The sequence below is a fragment of the Tupaia chinensis genome, unplaced genomic scaffold (genome assembly GCF_000334495.1).
Source record: "Tupaia chinensis unplaced genomic scaffold, TupChi_1.0 Scaffold000057_1, whole genome shotgun sequence".
NCBI lineage: Eukaryota > Metazoa > Chordata > Mammalia > Scandentia > Tupaiidae > Tupaia > Tupaia belangeri.
Window position 1 is genome coordinate 4870150 of NW_006159515.1, and position 16116 is coordinate 4886265.

The 16116-nt window shown below is 44.1% G+C and overlaps 1 protein-coding gene across 1 annotated transcript in view; it reads right to left on the minus strand.

Moving 5' to 3' along the window:
• CLYBL (citramalyl-CoA lyase) overlaps positions 1-16116 on the minus strand; it is a 142171-nt gene that overhangs the window by 26353 nt on the left and 99702 nt on the right. Inside the window, exons 3-4 of the mRNA XM_006141555.2 lie at positions 5381-5569; positions 1390-1491 (exon numbers count right to left, since the gene is read on the minus strand). Coding sequence (XP_006141617.1) covers positions 1390-1491; positions 5381-5569 — 291 coding nt within the window. The remainder of the gene's footprint in view (positions 1-1389; positions 1492-5380; positions 5570-16116) is intronic.

A 16116-nucleotide genomic window follows, 5' to 3' on the forward strand; every position in this document is an offset into this window, starting at 1 on the left:
ATTGGTCTCAGTTTCAAGAGAGTCTCGGTAAATATAAAACCATAGGAGAGAAGGAACGAATTTTTTAATCAAACCCCTTGGGTGAGTTACATTAAGATCAAGTAAAATGTTTCAGGATGGAAGACAAACAGTGGTAGAAACCTACAACTCCAGGGAGAGGGATGAAAATGCAACAAGTCATCGGAGCTGTGCTAAGAAAGTACCGTGGGCATTCACGTGAGAGCACAGCTTGAAAAAGCTGGTCCGAGACGTGACCGGGACCTGGAGAAGTGCAGTCCTGCATGTCAACATTTGTGGGTGGGAAGGACAGGGGACGGAGGCGACCCTGTGGATTCGCTGCAGGCGTTGTGCTGTTCAGGGAAAGAGCACTGACACTGCAAGCCCCGTCCGAATCTGGTTGCATCTAAGGGCCAAGCTTTGGATTATACGCTGAGGCTTCTAGGGCAGCTGGAAGAAGTCGCGGCGAATTGTGTCAACAAGCTGGTCACGAGGGGAGGCTGGAAAGCAGCTCCCAAACAGTTGCCCTCGGCCCCTCCTGCATGGCCCCAGAGGGCTCCTGGAGACTTCCCTTGCTCACATTGTCTCCCTGTACAAGTCAAATACCTTTTTCTTTGTTTATAGAGACTTTTTCTCCTGACCTGGGGGGGGGGGGGGGGGGGAGAAAAAGGAGGATATGGTGTTGGCTAGAAATTCTGAGAAGAGGGTGCGAGATGGATGTTCCCGGATCCGGTGGAATGAGCCGTGTTTTGGGAAGCAGTACCAACGCTCACGGATAGCGGTGGGAGACAGGCTAGCCCTGACTCGAAGGCAGGCAGTTGGGTGCAACCACGCAGAGGTTGAAAATACTTGGCTCAGCTCTTCTTCTTGGATGTACAGCAGCAAATATTTTATATCCTGATGTGGCAAATTGGAGTAACAGGCTATAAATCATCTGCGCACACAAACTTCCAAACAATAGCCTTATCTGGGGGACATTACGATGTTTCTACAAAGAGGCCAGAACATTTCCCAATGAAAAGGTGACGAAGAGAAAAGAACAATTGAAAGCGAGTGACAAATTTTTCATGCACATTTACTATATGAATGTAATCATTCAAAGCATGTTTTTTACATGGTGATTGTTTACTTATTACCAGGACTATATAAATATTTTATTTCAGTATTTAGGACTAGTAAGCTGTTTCTTCCTATTTAACCAATTCCTTTGTTTTCTACAATGCCAACAACCCGATTTTTGGGTTATTATAGATAACAAACAATGCTCAAGGTTGCCTTCATCTGTAAATTTCTAGAACAAATATTTTAAGTAGACCCTAAAACTAAAAACAAAAGTTCTCTTTAGGTGATAAATAAAATACTAACTTATTAACTACATTATCGTTTTCTTACCTGAAAATTGAGTAAACCCATTGCAGTTTCCACAAAAGGGATTAAATTCACTGGTTGCTCAAGTTTTCGGCCTTTTAAGTGGAATGAGAATCTGTCTGAAAACTGAAATCGACAGTCACAGGAGATTAGCGGGGAAATGCGCGGCCACGGAATATAGACGGAAGTAGCGTCTGAGCCTTTGACCTGAGGAAGTAATACCCCAGCTCTCTGTCCACACAAAAGAGTTAAAAAAAAAAGGCAACTAAAGAAAAAAGGTAAAAAAAGTTTCTACCAAACTAAATAGTAAAACCCCAAGCATTACAATTTTTGTGTTTTGTTTTTGTTTTCTGTTTGTGTGTTTTTTTTTTAGCTCCAAAGGAGCAATTTGAGGCCTAGGAGTTAAAACAGGCATTCTTGAGTTGAAATGCTTTCCGTGAAAACATATTTACTCAGGACCTCTCACCCTCATTTTGTTCCATCCAAATGGCAGGCCCCTAAAACAATGAAGCCTTGCTCTACCTGCCATGCTGTTTTGTTTCGTGCCCAGGACTGACATCCGTGTGACTGTTCGGCAGCTTTCTACGTGGAATCCACATTGTTCGTTACAGCACTATTACTCTTTGTTCAGGAGGCTTTTCCTCATAATTTTTTAGCTTACCTAGGAAGACCTTAAAAAGGAAGTTTAATTCTTTGAAGACCAAAGCTCGCCAATTTTTTCCATGAGACCAGTTCACAGCTAGCTCTGTGCTGCCAGTGGGGTAGCCCAAATTCCAAAATCTATCATCTGGAAACATACAAAAGCTCTTGCACAGAGCTCCCCTCCCTTTTCAAAAGGGGAGAGAAAAAAAACACACACACACACTCTAAATTGTAAATCTATTATGTCTATCTAGATCTAATAAGATGTGGGAAGATAAAAAAGAAACACAGGTATGATAAAGATATTTTTGTAAATAAAGATGAAAACATATCTATCCATTTTAAATTTAAGGAATATTCAGCCATTAATGGATATCAAAGGAAAAGGGAATTTTAATCATCTCTCCATTCAGTCTCAGTTGGGTAAATCATATCTAAGAGATTTGCATAAATATAAACCATCAAAGACTTTTCATCTTCAAAGGGGGTTTCAAGACCCTATAAGCTTTGTACTGTAATCATCACAGGTCACCACCCTGCAGGAATAAGGCTGCTATGGCAACATAAAAAACTAATGCTTACGGCTTAGCATAATATTCTGACTAATAGAAAGGAAACTCATTTTAAAAGCTGGCAGCCTATTTACCAGAAGCGGGATTAGAGGTGTTATTTCCCCTTTTAGCTGCCCCCCCTTGCCTGCGTACCCCCCCTGAAAATCTAATCACTGGGATCTTTAAAAAGCTTTTGAGCAATTTGCAGTAACTTTACAATTAGGCTAAAATAAATCACAGCTTTCAGTAATGAAGAATTATTCCCAGTTGCTCCCTCTGCCCCTCCCTTCAGACGGTCTCATCACCTCCTTAGGAACTTTTCCAGGGAAGGAATAACTCAACCAAAATAGCCAGGACGGAGAGGAGGCTGCCATTCGAGGACCAAATGTCCAGTATTTGGTGTAAATGAAGATAAAACATCATTTACGTTGCATTGCAGGTAGAAAATGGGGAGTGAAATGTTAGTGGTGAGGGTGTTACATTTGCAGTGGGGGATTTTGTTTTTCTCATTCACCAAAGTCAATGTGTACTGAGGTTCACTCCCATCTCTGATCACGCCAGCGCTGCAGAAATCGGAGTCTAAAACTTGGTACACACTTCACAATCTACTTCTTGTTCTTAGTGAGAAAAATCTCTGATGCCTTTTGTTTCCGAGCCAAGACCGGCATCTAAAAATTAAATATTCTAGCCCATCCTCCTCCTCCTCCTCCTCCCCCTCTTAAAAAATTGCATTAAGTACTAACACAAAAGGTAACTAGTGGAGAAGTTTCAATTAATTTTTTCTAAAGGAGACGATTAAATGTTTCCGGCCTGGTAAAGTGTTCATTTCAGTGAGGTGGAGGGGGCCGGGGGGAGGGGGGAGGAAGGGAAGGGGGGAAGATCACAAAGGGATGGGGAGGGGATGAAGTAGCAAGGCTCCGCAATTCTTTCAATTCCAGTGCACACCCAATAGTGTGCTGGAAGAATGCGCACTGTTCGGGATTTGTGGGAGAATTGTCCCGTGACAAAGGAGCCCGAGTTACGCTTGTTATAGTCCAATAAGCCGTGCCAGTCAAACAAGAACCCACACTAGCGACAAAAGGCGAGCAAGAGATTCTCACACAAAAGAAAACAAGTAAGCCCATCTTTCAGTTGTGCATCAGGCTCCGGGTTTTATGCTGCGCATAAATACAAACGGAGAGGGAAAAATAAACAGCCCCAAAGACTTCTCTGAGTGCCAGGTCCTATTTGAATCGCAGTGCATTCCTCCCAGCCCAGGATTTAGAACCGGGCACAGAGGCCGGAGCGGAAGGTGAGGGGGGAGGGGTCCCCACTTCCTTATTAAGGCTAATAACGGTGATAAATAGGCATTAACTATGAAGCCAAAAGGGAACGGTGACTTTAGGGTCCATTTCAATCAACTTAAGACACATCTGAATGGGGTCGGGGCCCTCAAGGATATTAACAGACTGTAGCCAGTATCGCTCAGCTTCTGAGGGTGACCCCACAGAGGAGAACTCCAGTTTAGTAAGTAAATATTGATCCTTGAAGATGTGTCTTCAAGAAGACCCCACCCCGGAGCTGTCCAATAGGAACTGAACAGCTGCGGCCTGAACAATTTAAACTTTCTAGTGGCAACATTAAAGGCGTCGAGTGAAACAGGTCAATTTAATTTGAATAATATCTTGTATTCGGCCCAATAGGGCCAAGATATTTTCACTTCAATGTGGGATCCACATAAAAACTACGGAGATCTTTTCCATTTCCCCTCCCCCTTGGGGTGTACCAAGTGTTCAGAAATGGGTGTGTATCTTACACTTACAGCAAATCAATTTGCACTGTGCACATTTCAAGGGCACGAAAGCCCCAGCTGGCAGGTGACCGCTGTATCGGACAGTGCAGAGCCAACGTAGCTGGGTGCACGAAGAAAGTGAGTTTGGCCAGGTAGGCGACCATTTGGGGAGCTGCTGTGGTGGCCCCCACAGCCTTTGAAATAATACCAGACGTGCCTTCGAAACCACCACTGGCCACTTTCCCGACAACAAACACTCCCAGCACGCAACGTCTCGCAGAGCTCTGCTCTGATCGGCAGGATGAAATGCGATTTTATGCAACAGAGAAGCTGCAGAATAATGGCAACCCCCAAATAAAATCTAGCCCCCCTTTCACAATGAAAACAATCATAGTATAATTAGGCTCGTTTCAAAAGTTTTCTTAGGTAATTCGACATGCCAACCTCTTTCCATTTCAGGGTTTTATTGGCTGAAAAGTCTGTCGTGAAACACAAACACACCTGTCAGCAATTTAAAAAGGACGCACTGGAGGACTGCTCAGGAAATAATATCTGTGCTAATTAAAACCACTAGTTAAAAGCTTCCTGTTTATTCCTCCAGTTGCCCTAAGGAGTGACCTTTTCCTCCCCTTCTCCGGGTTCATTTTTTCATATGCGGCTGATGTGCTCACGCTGGCCACGCTTTCCGATGAACCGCAGCGAGAGCCCTTTACGTCATGGCTAGTCCAGGTGGAGGCCTGGGCGTAGGGCCTGGCAGAACGGGAGAAAGAAATCCTCAGGCAAGCTTGTTCCGGGGCTTGCTCTGTGAGGGCTGTTGAGGAAGCTGTTCTGTTTATACCACAAACCCGATTAGGAAGCAGAAGCATCATCCCACGAGTAGACTTGCTCCATAGAACAAGTGGAGGAAGCGTGACTTGTGCTCGCTCCTTTTCCTCGATTCCCTTCCTCTCTCCTCTGTGTATCTATTTTCCAAACCTATGGCACCCAAATCCTCTTTCTGCCATCCTTCTTAGCCAGTCCTGAGTCTTAAAGCAAAGCATTAGCTACTCACCCATCGGATTTCCTCTGGATTTTCGACCTTTGGGAGCATCAGGCTGGAAGGAAGGACCTGGGATTGCAGGAGGGCCTCCAGGTCTTCTTCGGCCAGACCGCTGGACACTGAGTTGATTCTCACACACTTTTCAGTTGAGCCCAGATCAAAGTCTTCAAGAGTTTTTACTATTCGCAGCCGAGCTTCACTCTACAAGAGTTGGTAAAATGTATCGCCTAAGTTTACAGCATCATCGAAAGGAACACAATCGAGGGTTTGAATTCACTATTGATTGGATTCAGAATCCGAGCACTGTTATTATCCCTACACATCTCCTGACCCCCAAGAAATGATATTTGAAATACTTCATCCAAGCTGATCGGTGAGCGAGTGAGTTCTAGACCTCATTCAAGATGGCCGTCACGCAGCCAAGAGCCGGCAGAATGCATTACTGGCCCACGTCTATCAGTAGTGTCCTCTTGCTCATTAGCATTACTTTCCAACAGCAAGTAAAATCATTAATAGGTAATTATTCACTGACTGAGCATTAGCTAAGTGCTAACCAGGGCTCTAAGTTCTTCACCTGCATTTTCTCATTTAGTAAAAGTAAGAAAACAGTAGCATCTGGATCAGGCATGTGTTTGGCAGCATGTTGACATTAGGGGGGAAAAAAGGATTTGTTTTTCTCTTCCCACATGCATCATGCATTTTTTTACTCCTTTTTTATTTTATTTTTTGCAACTGAAGAGTCTTGACATTCAATTAAGCAAGCGTCCACAGGAATCTGACATGCCGTACTGCCGAAACAGCTCCAGCTTACTCAGGTGGGAGGCGGTAACATCACCGAGAAACTCCTTCATGAAGTGCTTGACAAATACTTTCTTCTCTTTGATTTGACAGTCTTCACCCCCACAGTTAAGAAAAACGGAAAGGCTGAAAGTCTGCTTCCGTATTTGAACTGTCCCCAGAAAAACTGCGTGAAGCCAAACGTGTTCTTTCCTGGCTCCGGGTTGGGGTGAGGAAGGTGGGGTGAGGGAGAGAAGGAGTGGGGTCTGGAGTCAAAGGAAGGAAAGCCCTTGGGGTCATTACTTCCTGCCAATTTCAGTTTCAAAACCGAATTCCTCCAACCTGCCAACAGCCCTCAACCCATTCTCACTGTCAGAATGAACGCGTATCAGAAGTGATTTCATTTGGGAAGGGTTTTTATGATACTAATAAAACTTTAAAGCTTCTCACTGTTGATGAATGTGGTTTAAAAAACCAAACAAAAAACCAAAGCAGTCTCAACAATATACAGCTATCGGGACGGCCTTCCTTAATTTAGGAAAACAGCAAACCGAAGCACAGGCAAAAAAGGATGATTTAAGTCGATACTGAGTGTAAGTCTAATCAAAGAGACAGTCCAGGACAGCAGATTTAAACCAGACGGAGGTAGGTCTGTGAGTGAATGGAAGCAGAGAAGGTTTCCAAATGTGGTCTGAGTTAAGCAGTGTGAGGAAACGGTAGCTTAGAGTTGGCAGGACAGATGGAAACAGGACCTCGGACCAGTTTGGGACAGCTTGGGGAGTGAGGGTTTGCAGAGCATCAGCTGCCAGTGAAGAGGCCAAGCCTGCATAAGAGCAAGAGAGCGCCCCCACTCGCTAAGGCCGGGGCTGCTGCGGGCGACAGTGGCTGGCTCACATCATGCCTTAGCTACCGCCCGGGTATTACACTCACCCACGCGCTCTCCCACGCACCCTCGGGACAGCCCCTACACAAAACGGGACAGCCCCTACCCGAGGAAATCTTGAAGGTGGAGGGCAGAAGTTAGCTCAGTGTCATGGTTCTAAGGCCGTCTAGAGCTGCCAGGAGAAATGCTTGCAGGTCTTTGGCAGTGCATACGTGCATGCATTCATTCACTCATTCGTTCATTCGCAATTTCATAGCGTATGTGCTCTCAGTGGAGAGAGGAGGAGAGAACGTGAGAAAAACCCCTGGAGCAATGACCCTGACTCAGTCCCCTCTCTTCCATTCTCCTCTCAGGATTTTAGGCATGAATGCACATGCACCCACAGTGTTTGTCAAGCGGTTGGGTCTGGGATTCGAATCGTACGTACAGTTAGCCATGTGGGATCCAGCTGCCTTAACCACCATGTCACCTGGCTGGCCTTGCATACCTCTTTTTCGAAGTTTTTCTCTCTTGTAATTTCTTCGGAGTGAGAGAGAGGAGACAGAGCCACCCCTAATCGTCTTCATGCTGAGACTCGCCCCGCCTCAGCCAGCTTAGATCACAGGCACGTGTGTGCATACCTGGTGTGCTCAGAAGAGGCCCTCGGACCAGAACCCTGAACCTTTCTCACCTGGGGCCAGTTGCATTACTGCTGAGCTGCTGTTTGGCCCCGGTATTAAATCCGTTGCCTCCGTCCTGTGTTCCTTGTAGCCCGGACAGCTACACACTGCGGACTTCTCCCACCTGTGAACATCTCAACTTCTGGGTTCTCTCTAACTAGCAAGTCAGCCTCGCCCAGGGCCTGTGGGAACGCAGTGAATGTATAACTGAAAAGAACGTTCTAGGCTGTTTTGGCCAAAATGTATGTTAAAATTTGAGTGACCTGCATCATCGTCGCCATCCTCTGCTTTACTCTGCACGTGTGCTCAGGTGACACGTCGACTTCCTAGGTTGTTAATGTCGGTGTCGGACAAACTCTGACCTCTCCGTTGTGTTGCTGTTTCCCTTGGGTTTGAAGGGGACTGTTTGTTCAGAGTCCATGTTCCCAACCTGTTTGGGATTTTTATCTAAAGTCAGATTGCCATGGTTTCCGCACATTCCAGTTTACTTAGTAAAAATTCAGCCCTTGTAGAGTTGGCTGTAAATGGAGTCCCTAATTCCAATTTGAGGCATAATCTGATTAGTACTTTTCATATTAGAATAATGAGCAGTGAATACTCAGCATTTTATTCGACTTTTTTTTTTTTTTTTTTTGGCTCAGAATGAAAAACAAGCTCATTCCACTTCATCATTCTGTACCTTTCCAAAAAGAGATGATGGCTTTTGAGGTATATTGCCACACAACACCCTTATTAACAGGCTGTCGCTTGTGACAATTTACATAAACGAAGTGTGCATCCCTCTGGTATGTATCCCAAAATAGCCAACAACTTCGCTGAATTTACACCAACCAACAAGCATGTTGACTTCTTTTCTTTTTAGCATTTTAATGGTGAAATATGTTACTGTGCTAGCAAACACACTCAGGCCATCTGTTGGGCTGTGCGGAAGGCGGTTTCGAAGAACAATTCAGTTTAGTTCTGGGTGCTCGGAGGGAGGGTCAGCGTCCACCCAGTTGTGGCAGGAAAGGAAGTCTGTTCGCTCGTGTGCTCGCTCTCTGTCTACAGCACACACCACCTTCCTGCGACCATGTCTCTCCTTCCTCATCCCCCTTCACACTTTCCCTCTCCTCTCTTTTCCTTGGTTCCTGCTTGGCCATCTCAAGTGGGATGGATTAGCAAGAGGCCCCCTGCAGACACCTCTGGGTGATCTGCTGAGATTATGAGAGCCAAGTGCTTCCTGGAGAAAGAAGGAGAAGGAAGTGAGAGTGAAAGAGGCCACTCCACAAAGAACTTTCCTGGGGGAATCTTACATCCTGGAAGCAACAAAGGTTGTTCAACATGAGGAGTAAGAGGGACTCTATTCTCGAGCGTTAGCACCGCAGAACAGCGCCAGCAGACGTTCTCAAGGTGGGATGAACTTGTCCCCCTAAGTCTGACAGGCTGGAAAAAGACTGAATAATGGAGTGAAGGCCTTGGTCACCAGTTACATTCAATCTCGGAGGACACCAATCGCCGTGGTGCGATTGCAGAGCTGGGCCCTACAGAGGTCACAGAGCAACCTGGCCCAGAAGAGCATCTTTGCAGGGCCCTGCTCTAAAAAATGGTGTCCCCAAAGTTCCCGTATTCAATCGATATTTCGTGCCATGGGCTGCTCAGTGCAGTGGACCAGCAGCTAATAAACTTGTCCTTATCCATAAGCCGCCGTATTATGTGACTCTGTCTGGGCCAGGAACCAAGGCGTGCTATGATTTCAGAGACTGGATGCCTATCACCTGGGGAAGAGACGGGCTCCCGTGACGTAAGAGAGCGGAGAAATCAACCATCACCAAGACCTGCAGACTCCGAAATTAAAGGAGAAAATATGCGTGCAGTTGGTTCAACTGGCACCCATTAAAGCTAATAACTAATCATCCTCGCAAGTTTCTAGCTCAGAATGATCAAATCTGCAAAGAAAACAACATCCGTCCACTTTTACACTCCAGTGGAAGAGGTGGTCCCTCGCGGCAGGGCGGCACAGTCTTGCCATCTGGAGAATAAATCAAGTGTGAAGTACAGTATAGTTTGGGACCAAGCTCCGTAGCGGCAGGTTGGGAGACAGTTCGTTATTTTCCAAATTTCAGTCCCTCGCGGCAGGGCGGCACAGTCTTGCCATCTGGAGAATAAATCAAGTGTGAAGTACAGTATAGTTTGGGACCAAGCTCCGTAGCGGCAGCTCGGCAGCCAGTTCATTAGTTCCAAACTTCCAGGGATTAGAGCGGCATCAATTCTACTGTCGGATAGGATGAGACAGACAGGGTACGAGATTCAAGGAGGATTGTGACAACCCAGAGGAGCCCCTTGGGCTTATTTATAAAACTACAAAGTATAAACATACTCAAATAAGTGCCTTAAATAATAGCATTATCACAGTTTCATAACATCTGAATTAACACCTTTCCCTTCGCCCTCCACCCCCTCACTCCTGCTCAAACCTTGAATGCTAATGCATGATTGTTTTTTTTTTTCCAGAGGAAATTGCAAAGACAATCCCGGATGCAACAGGACCAAGGAGAAAGCTCTGTGTGAGATTTGGTAATTAAGAAATAGGAAAGACTTTCTAAACTCCAGGGAGATGCACAACATTTGTAATTAAAAAACTAAATACAATTAATATGTGTATCCTACAAACGGCCAATTCCCATGTCACGTATTCAAAAACACTAGCGGAGTCTAACTTTTCTGAATTTGTTCATTGCATCTCATTTTCGTTTTCTCCCATTCATAAGAAGATGTCACAGGTACAGAGTAGTCTAAATTCTGAGCAGAAGGCCCTGAGATTAGTATTTCTATGAAAAGTTCTTTGAAAATTCCAAGGTCAAATTTGGCTTAAAAACCAAAAAGCTCTGAGCAAATCATTCCACTGGAGGGTCTCTTTTTTCATGTAACTTCTTTGTACAGAATGATATTAAAAACCAGAAGCATTATGACATAAACCGGGTCCTCATTAGTAAATTATATTGGATTTTTCCTATAAAAGTATAAGGTTCATTATAATAATAATCCCTGTTGTGGGACTGTTGTGGTAACTGCATTGAAGAAAAGAGAAACTAAGTCCTCATGAATTATTATAACCTGGTAGTGTGTTTCATTAGGGACAATGATAGTGCTGAGTTTTCTATCCCATTGGTTTTCCCGCGTGAAAAGAAAATCTTGGTTTTCCTGTTTCTCAAAAAAAAAAGAAAAGAAACTACAATAATACTGAATATGTCATGTGTTAACTGGTTTGAAATTTCGTGTTGATTCATCTCATAAACTGTGACATGTCAGGCCCTATGCTTACTCTGAAAAGGGTTTTATTACAGCAAAGTTTTGGATGTGTTAATCACAATAGGCATACATTAGGACACAGGTTTAGAGCAAAATGCTAACTCAGCTTTCATTCCGAGGACTAAGAAGGTTCAGGATTTGCACAGATGGGTGGCTTATAATGTAATTTGTATTTCTGCCCTTCAGAGATTTGAGAGTAAACTCACCAAAACAAAACACACACACACACACACACACACACACACTAAATCTATGAAAATAATTTATAATCTTAAAATTTACATTTAGTGTCACTGTACATCTTTACAGCATACAACATGTCTTTTTAAAGCATGTATTAGTGTGTGTCAGTCAAATGAAAGATATTACCATAGACACCATCCTCAACAGATGACTTTTCATTCTTGTGTCTGTTACATGTTTTCTGTTTTTTTTTTTTTTTTTTTTCTTGACCCCCCCCCCCCCCCCCCGCCACAAAAGAACTTATCTGAAGGTCTCCAAACAATTAAAAATATATTTAAGAGATGTTAGGACAATGGTTTTCACTTGAATCATACAAACTCATACATAGAACATTCAGGGGGTGTATACTTTAAACTTGTACGTTTTGCTAGATAGAAATTATACCTCAAAAGCACAAAGAGAACTTAAACAAATATTGGCCTCTAGTTAATGATATGCATGTGGAGGTACTTCAGGGGGAGTATACTGCTGTCTGCAACTTACCTTATTATTTTATTTTTAAAATTAATTAATTAATTATGATTATTATGATTATTATTTTAATTTGTATAGGACACATACACTCACCAGAGAGAGAGATAGAGATGGAGAGAAAGAGGGAAAGTGAGAAAGCAAGCCGCCAGGTCCGGGACTCAAAGTGTGGTTGACCATGTGGGAGTCCAGCACCTTAACCACCACGCCATCTGCTGGTCCCTGCAACTTACTTTAAATGAATAAAAAAGGTAAGATAATTGGTAAATGGAGGGACGGACAGCGAGATGGACAGAGGAAGATAACAGCAGGCAAGTAAACATTACTGGGAGACTGTAGGAGGCGAGTACATGGGGATTTATAGTATAAGCTTTCGACTTCTCTGATAAAATTCTAGTAACAAAAATTGAGAAAATATTTTTAAAAGGGTACATTAAAATGTTGATAATTTTGGGAGCTGATTGAGGAATATATAGGAGCATTTACAGGCATTCACTCTACATTTGTATATATTTGAAAATTTTCACAATAAAAACTGAAAAACGAGTTAACAACTTAAACTTCATTTTACTTGTTATTTGTGAGAAGTAATTTTGGGAAAGATTATTTTTAGGTTTTTAATTTCTCTATTTTTTTGTAACAGCTTTAATGACATAAAATTCACATAACATACAATTCACCCCCTTATTTTATTTTATTATTTTACCTTTTTGTCATAGGGCCTAAGTGCTTACAGGAAAGCAACAGAGAGAGAAGAAAAGTGAGAAATCATCCTCAAGGGAGATGGCCACACTGTAATCCCTTCTCCTCCATTCTCCTCTCAAAATTTTGGGCATGCACACACACATGCCTGGCGTGTTTCTCAAGCCACCAGGCCCGGGATTCAAACCTGAGTCAGCCATGGGGGATCCAGCATCATAAACACCATGCCACCTGCTGGCCCAATACCATCTTCCTTTGACTGTAGCCATCCTAGCGGGTGTGAAGTGGCCTCTCATGGTGGTTTTGATTTGCATTTCCCTGATGACTAATGTTGAGCATCTTTCAATGTGTTTATTGGCCATTTGCATCTCTTTTTTTTTGAGAAATGTCTATTCAAAACCTTTGTCAATTTTAAAAATTGTGGTAAAATATGTCATACATGAAAAAACTTTGTTTTTTAAGTAAAAAGTAAAAGTTTAAGTAAAAGTTTTTAAAATAAATTATTTATTTATTTATTATTTATTATGTTAAGTAAGGAAGTCAGTGGCATCGATCACTTTTATAATGTGCAACTGTCACCATGATCTATTTCCAAAACTTATCACCCCAAATAGAAACTCCATAACCATTAAGCAATGACTCTCCATTCTCTGAACTCCCGGTAACATGTACTCTACTTTCTGTATCTACGAATTTGTCTATTCTAGATGTTTCGCATGAGTGGAATCATGTAATATTTATCATTTGGTTCTGGCTTATTTTGCTTAGCAAAATAAAGTGTAAGCTTCATTCATGTTGTAGGAGCCTGTATAAGCTTCATTCCTTTTCATGGCTGAATTATATATACAAATAATTATATATATGTACACACATACACACACACACATTACATTTTGTTTACCCATTAATCAGATATTTATTATTTAATTTTATTTATTATGATTAAAAAAAATTGCTATAGGGCATGTGCACTCACCAGAGAGAAAGAGAGAGAGAGAGAGAGAGAGAGAGAGAGAGAGAATAAGGAAAGTGAGAAAGCAAGCTACCAGATCTGGGACTAGAACTGTGGTTGGTTATATGGGTGGTTAGCACCCTAGCCACCACGCCACCTGTTGGCCCTCATCTTTTTTTTTTTTTTTTTAAAGTTTGTTTTTCCCATAGGCATGAGAGAGAAAGAAGAGAGGCACCCCAACAAGGTCTTCACACTGCACTCAACCCCCAGCAGTTTTGGATACAGCCATGCAAGCACCTGGTGTGTTCTGAGAGGGCTCAGGATACGAACCCAGAACCTTCCCACATGGACCAGCTTCTCAGAGGGCATGCATTACTGCCCCGCCACCACCCCACCCCTTTTCAGTTTTGTTGGGAGTATTAAACCAAGGAGAGGAGCTGGGTCATAGAGTAGCCCTGTGTTTAGCGTTTTGAGGAACCGCCACACTGCTTTCCACAGCAGCCACACTATCTCGCATTTTCTCACCAGTAATGCACCAGGGTCCAGGTGTCTCCACATCCTCTCCAACACTTATTTTCTATTTTCTATTTTTTTTTAAACTGATTTTAGTATTTGCTGTAGAATGAGTATGTTTGCCAGAGACAGAAAGAGAGAGAAAGTGAGAAATCATCTCTGGGGGGATGTCATGCTGCAATCCCTTCTACTCCAGTCTCCTCTCCAGATTTTAGGCATGCACACTCATGTTGTCTGGCGTGCTTTTCAAGCCAGAGGGTCTGGGTCTCAAACCATAGAGTTGGCCATGTGGGATTCAGCATCCTAACCACTATAGCACCTGCTGGCTTCTGTTTTCTATTTTATTTATTAATTTAAAAATAATACTAATTATTATTTTTAAAGTATTTATTTATTTAAATATATTTATTATTATTTTAAAATTTTTCTATAGGGCACACGTGCTCACCAGAGAGAAAGACAGAGAAAGTAAGAAAGCAAGCCACCAGGTCCAGGATGTGAACCATAGTTAGGCATGTGGGAGTCCAGCAACTCAACCAACACACCACCTGCTGGCCCCGAAAGTAATTACTTATTTATTATTATTAATTTGACCGAGGAGAGAGAGAGTGAGAAAGCAAGCCACCAGGTCCAGGATGTGAACCATGGTTGGCCATGTGGGAGTCCAGCAACTCAGCTACCACACCACCTGCTGGCCCCTAAAATAATTATTTATTTATTATTAATTTGACTGGAGTGTGGCAGAGTGCAAAAGCAAGCCACCAGGTCTGGGACTTTCACTGCAGTTGGTCATGTGGGGTCCAGCACCTGAACCATTGTGCCATCTGCTGGCTCCATGTTTTATGTTTTATATTTTATTATAGTACACGTTTTTTTGTTCTTTTTTTCGTTTATTCTTTATCTCATGAGAGATGGGGAAAGAAAGCACCCCCTAATGGGGCAAGGCCATGTCGCACTCCCTTCCCCTCCATCTCTCTATCGGACCAGGATTTGCGGCGCACATGCACACGCGCCCACCGTGCTTCTCAAGCCTTAGGTCCAGGATTCGAACCTGGCTCCCTCAACCACCAGGCCGTGGGGTTGGCCCTATTTAAGTTTTTCTTAAACAGTAGGTGAAGGCTTAATGAAGTGCTATCCCAGGTGTGGGGACAGGCGCAGAGAGGAAGGGGAAAGAAACATCAGTTACTCTGCTGAACTCTGGGAATTTACTGCCCTGCTTGGCGATGAAAAGCCCCCAGGATAAGTGAAGTAACAGACAGCAGAGCAGACTCTGGGCTTGGGACTTAGAGGCAGGAAACAGCACTGGGGGCTGAGGTGGGGGAGGGGGACAGGAGGCTGGGCTTTGAGCTCTGAAGACTGAACAGGATTTCCATAGGGACCCAGGGGCCGAGGGGCCGGCCTGTGTGCAGCAGTTAGAACCTGCACAGAGGAAACCAGATTGCCCCGGAGTTCAAATCCGGCCCAAACCAGCTTCACACAGATTGGCGGGTGTGCCCAGGGTCCTGGTGTGGTGGAGAGTTGAGAGAAAAAGGACTGCAGCATGACCAAGCCCGCTGGGGGTGCTCTCGCTCTCGCTCTGGCATGCATGTGCTCTCATAAACAAAAATAATTAAAACTTTTACAATTAATAACATCAATCTAAAAAAGGAGGAGGGATAGCACACAGTAGGAAATGGCCAGGAAAGGGGCATGCTCAAACCAGGAGGCGACAGAAAGACCAGAGACGCCAGAGGGGCAGAGCCAGGGGCCCTGCTGTGTGCTGGTTAGGGTTCTGGACTCCCACGTGACTGGCGGTGGTTTGCGTCCTGGGCCCAGTGGCTTGAAAATCACACCAGGTGCCTGTGCATGGATGCCCCTAATCCCTAGAGTAGGGAGGAGAAGGGGTTAAAGCATGGCCACCCCGGGGAGGGGTGTGTGTGTGTGTATGTGATTTGTCTCTCTCTCTCTCTGTCTCTCTCCAGCAAGCACGTGTGCCCTAAACACTAAAACGAAAGGCGCAGCAGCGGGACGTAGGTATACAGGGGCTGAGGCTCCGTTCTCCATCCCACTGAGAAGGAAAAGGTCGGTGGAGGGACACGGATCACAGTTCAGGGGAAAAGCGCAGCCGAGCGCCACCCGGGCCCTACTGCATCCGAGGAGGACCCATCCCGGTAGAGGAAGAAGGTCCCTGCTCAATCCTGCCTGCCCAAGAGCGCCTTCCTTTTTGTCCCCTCCCCCAAGTTATTTCTTCCTTGAGAGAGCTGGAGAGAGAGAGGGGGGG